The sequence below is a fragment of the Eupeodes corollae genome, chromosome 1 (assembly GCF_945859685.1).
Source record: "Eupeodes corollae chromosome 1, idEupCoro1.1, whole genome shotgun sequence".
NCBI classification, from domain to species: domain Eukaryota; kingdom Metazoa; phylum Arthropoda; class Insecta; order Diptera; family Syrphidae; genus Eupeodes; species Eupeodes corollae.
The window spans coordinates 12,680,309-12,684,791 of record NC_079147.1 but is presented as its reverse complement, the minus strand read 5'-3'; the positions used below and the strand labels follow the sequence as shown (position 1 = coordinate 12,684,791).

At 35.1% G+C, this 4,483-nt stretch overlaps 1 protein-coding gene across 1 annotated transcript; it reads left to right on the top strand.

Annotated features, from left to right (window-relative positions):
• Positions 1-1,680: 1,680 nt before the first annotated feature.
• On the top strand, positions 1,681-4,207 carry LOC129941177 (mitochondrial sodium/calcium exchanger protein-like). Its single transcript, XM_056049744.1, has 10 exons — positions 1,681-1,843; positions 1,913-2,130; positions 2,218-2,546; positions 2,615-2,689; positions 2,744-2,782; positions 2,835-3,188; positions 3,253-3,371; positions 3,436-3,670; positions 3,739-3,806; positions 3,933-4,207. The coding sequence occupies exons 1-10, from the start codon at positions 1,757-1,759 to the stop codon at positions 4,158-4,160; spliced, it is 1,752 nt and encodes a 583-aa protein (XP_055905719.1). The 5' UTR covers positions 1,681-1,756; the 3' UTR covers positions 4,161-4,207.
• The last annotated feature ends 276 nt before the right edge of the window (positions 4,208-4,483 follow it).

The following is a 4,483-nucleotide window of genomic DNA, read 5'->3' as shown; positions in this document are numbered from 1 at the left end:
AAGCCTTTTTTTCTAAACTTTTCAAATCAGTAGGTAAGGTTTATTGACACCTTTTGATGTTTCACAACAAATTTTTACATTTGTGTTAGGAATTGGTACTGCTTCCATTTTAATATTTGAAGTTTGTTTTTCTGACAATAAAGATTTTATGTCTTCGTCCCCTTCTTGATTTTTTTCCAATTCTTCAGCATCGAAGCATGTTAGCTTAATGCTAAATGTTTCTTTCGTGATAGGTAATCGGCGACAATATTGTCTTGACCTGATATATGCCTGATATCATTTGTAAACTGGGCAATATATTCAAGAAGTTTCGTTTGACGGGGACTACAGTTCTGTTTTTGAAGTTAACGCGGTAGATAAAGGCTTATGGTCCGAGAAAATCGTGACTTCAGGATCTTCGAAAAAATGTCTGAATTGTTTAATAGCCAGAAGTTCTCTATCAAACGTTCCAAATCAAAAATCCAAGTTACACCCAACAACTTTGTTGTGTATCAAATGACTGTAAAACCGCTCCTACTGCTATATTCGATGAATCGGTGGAATGTTAAACTTAGCATTTTCAATAGGGTGCGAGAGAAGGGTTGCGGAAGCAAGTGCTTCTTTTGCCTTATTGAAAAATGTTTCGCATTCGTCAGACCAACTAATTTTTTTTAAATTTCTAGGCATTTTTTCCAGTTTTGATAAGTGGGAATAAATTGGGGCTAAATATTCTGCTAGTCGTGGAACGAACCTACTGTAGAAATTGATCATTCCTAAAAATTGTTGTGTCGGTTAAAAGGTGTTCGGCGGGTTTTTTGTATATCTTCTGGGGCGATTGGAATGTGATGGTATGCTCTGACGAGATCGATTTAAGAGAGATATAACATCCATTTGAATGCATATTTGCATCTTGAATAAGTCTCAATGGGAAACGATTTGGAACAGTTTGTACATTGAGTCGGCGATAATAGCTACAAGGTCTCCAATCGCTGCTATCTTTTTTCCTTACTAGTACTTAAGGACTAAGTCTACCTAGGCACCGCTAAAAACACAGACAACGACACCAGCAAATTTGCAAATCGCTGCTTCTTTGGACTTAGAAGCCAATTGAGAAATAAAGTCATCTCTCGAGCATCTAAAAACACCATCTATAAGACACTCATCATCCCGGTTCTGATTTATGGCGCTGAGGCCTGGACCCTGTCAAAGAAAGATGAGAGTGTCTTAGGATGCTTCGAGAGAAAAATTTTTTGGAAAATTTTCGGTCCCGTACGCATAGATGGAGAATGGAGGAGAAGATATAACGACGAACTGTACGGGCTGTACAGTGACATTGACCTAGTTAGCAGAATTAAAGTCCAACGGCTTATATGGCTAGGTCATGTAGAACGAATGGAAATCAACGCTCCAGGGAAGGTCTTCGAATCCAATCACGGGGGACGGCGCAGTAGAGGAAGACCACGACTCAGGTGGCACACACATGTGGGAGAGGACCTCAACCAACTTGGCGTGCGAAACTGGAGACAGCTAGCTAGGGACCGAGCTGGCTGGAGACGCATGCTGGTTGAGGCCCAGGTCCACCCCGGACTTGTCATTAAAAATAATTTTTAATGGCAAAACATTTATTAATGATTAAAAAAAGAACTTATAAAATTTGATTGAAAACAACTCGTTTTGTTATGAATTTTTTAAAAATATTAGTTGTTTTTTGTGTTGTTGTTAAAAGTCAAAATTATTTAAAATTTTATTACAAAAGAAAAATACTCAAAGCTTTCCTATGGTTCTGTATGAGAATTTCAACACTTCAAACCAATCATCACCACATTTTGAAAAACATGAAAACTTTGTCATTGATTTAAAATCGGTAATTATTGAATGAAAACGTAAGCGTAAGTTCTTTTTTCAGTAACTTGATTTTTTTATAATTTTGAAGCCTGGTTGTACTGTTGTACAAACTCTCAAATACGAAGACCGATGCAGATTTGTAGAAACCACTCATGAATGCCAGGAATATCAACTTATTGACTACACCCATTTCTTCTACTGCACAATCAATGCCCGACATTGGACTGAAGAAGTCTTCGGAGTATTTCTTTTATTTCTAGTTTGTCTCTATATGTTTGCCTTCGTTGGAACTACCACTGATAAATTGTAAGAATTCTTCCCAAGCTTTATATGATTCTTCTAATTGGTATTTGAGCTTTGAATAAGTCTTCTAGTTTGTATTTTTTTCCGAAGTTTCTGTCCGCCACTTAAAATGATTGCGAAAAAATTCGGAATCAGTGAGAATTTTGCTGGAGTAACACTTCTAGCATTCGGAAACAGTGTTCCCGATATAGTTTCGAGTTTGGTTGGTGTTACAGAAGAAGGTGGAACATTGTACTCAGACTTGATGGGATCAGCAATGTTCATAACAGCCTTTATTTCCGGAACAATTGTGTGGTTGAAGCCGATGCAGGTTGAGGCTGCAACTTTTACACGAGACATTTCATTTCATATTTTAGCTGTGGTTTATATCGACTATGCTATTAGAAGCAATCGATACATTACGATAACTGAAAGTGTTAGTAAGTTTTGAGATGCTGACAATATGACAATATTTCGGAAGAATTAATAACAATTTTGGTTTTTTAAGTGATTCTCAGTATATACGTTTTCTATTTTACAATTATCGTCATGGATCAGGTGATTCTAGTTCGAACTTTGAAAAGTAAGTATCATAAAACTTGCAATATATCAAATATAGAAGAGTTTATACCAACAGACCTTCAGAAGAAGCTGAAGCAACAAGACAACATTACTGGTAAATCTTCATTCAAAATTGTGATGTTTTCAGATAATTATTTTTCGATCAGATGCTCAAGCCAGAAGGCTTAAAAAGCTCGAAGAAGAAGCTGGAATCGAAATTGTCTTCAAGCCTCGTCCTGGTATGAAACATTACATTGGCGAATCAACTGAATTAAGTACTGATGCAACAAATGAGAAAATGTTTCTGCAATTATTTCGTACCTTGAATCCAGTCAATATCGATGATTGGCGTCAAAGTGGATTTTTTTCCAAATTTTGCATTGTCTACGAAATTCCAATTAATATAATTCTTTTTACTCTGGTCCCGGCAGTGGATTATAATGTCGAACAGGATGGATGGTCAAAGTTGTTAAATTGCTTGCAAATTGTCTTAATGCCTGCGGCTATATGTGCAGTGACACGTAAGCGATTTTTTTTTGAAAATGTTGCATGTGAATGTCTAAAGGTATGTATTTCTTTTCCTAGTTCAAGAGCAAACGATGTTTGGCTTTTCAATGCCAATTTTTACGATGTTTTTGACGACACCAATTTGCGTGGTGGTATTTTTGATAACCAAAACTAACAAACGGCCACCATTCCATATCGTAAGTCTTCCTTCACTTCACTTCTAAGTCTGGGAATTTGTTTTTCTTCAAATTTCATTTACAGGCCTATTCATTTTTTTCAATGATTGGTTCGGTTTTTCTTGTTCGAATTTTCACAAGAGAAATCATTTGTGTGATTGATGTTGTGGGAATCATAACGTTCAATAGTCAATCGTTTTTGGGTTGTACTGTTTTGACATGGGGTGATCAAATTGGTGACTTGATTGCATCAATAGCTATTTCTCAGCAAGGCTATCAGAAAATGGGATTGGCTGCCTGCGTTGCTGGGCCATTATTTTGTAAGGAAATTTTCGAAGTTAATTTCAATCAAAGTTTTAGTAGCCCTATTTTCTTTTATGAATTTTAGATCTAACTATAGGATTGGGTGGAACTTTCTTATACAAGACATTAGACAATGAAGATCACGTCTTTTTGGTAAACATAATTTTTTCTCAAAATTCCTCTGTGTTAATTGTCAAATATTGAGATATTTTATGGAAAGGAAAATTAGTTGAGATCTTTGAATTTTAAGATGTGTGTACATTTGTTTTAACTTTTCAGGTGACTCAAGGATCGATGGGAGAAAATTGTTCAGTATTCTTGATGATCAATTTAATTCTATTCTTATTTGCTACTTTGTCAACTAATTTTTATGTTCGTCGATCAATTGGAATTAATTTAGTAATAATCTATGGACTATATTTTTTTTATTGTGTACTTGGTGAATATCAAATTATTCATTCATTTGGAACAGATCATTCAGAAGATTATGGATTAATTTACTTATAACTTTTTTGTTATGGAAATAAATATTTTTGCATTTTAATAAATACAATTCAAAAATGATAAAGAGGAATTTTCTTCCAATACCTTAAGAGTTACTGATGGTTTGTCGGCATAAGCCCTGTACATTTTTTGCGGAAAATATTGTTAGGTCAGCGAATTTTACATTTTACATTTTATTATTGAAAAATATACCTAAAACATAAGTTTATCTTAAATGTACAATCTCAGACCACGAATCAAGTTACACTTGTAATCGTTTTTCGGGAAAAGAATGTCTTTATGTGGGCCAATTAACTGATTCAAGCCTCGGCCAAGGAGTGGTTGAC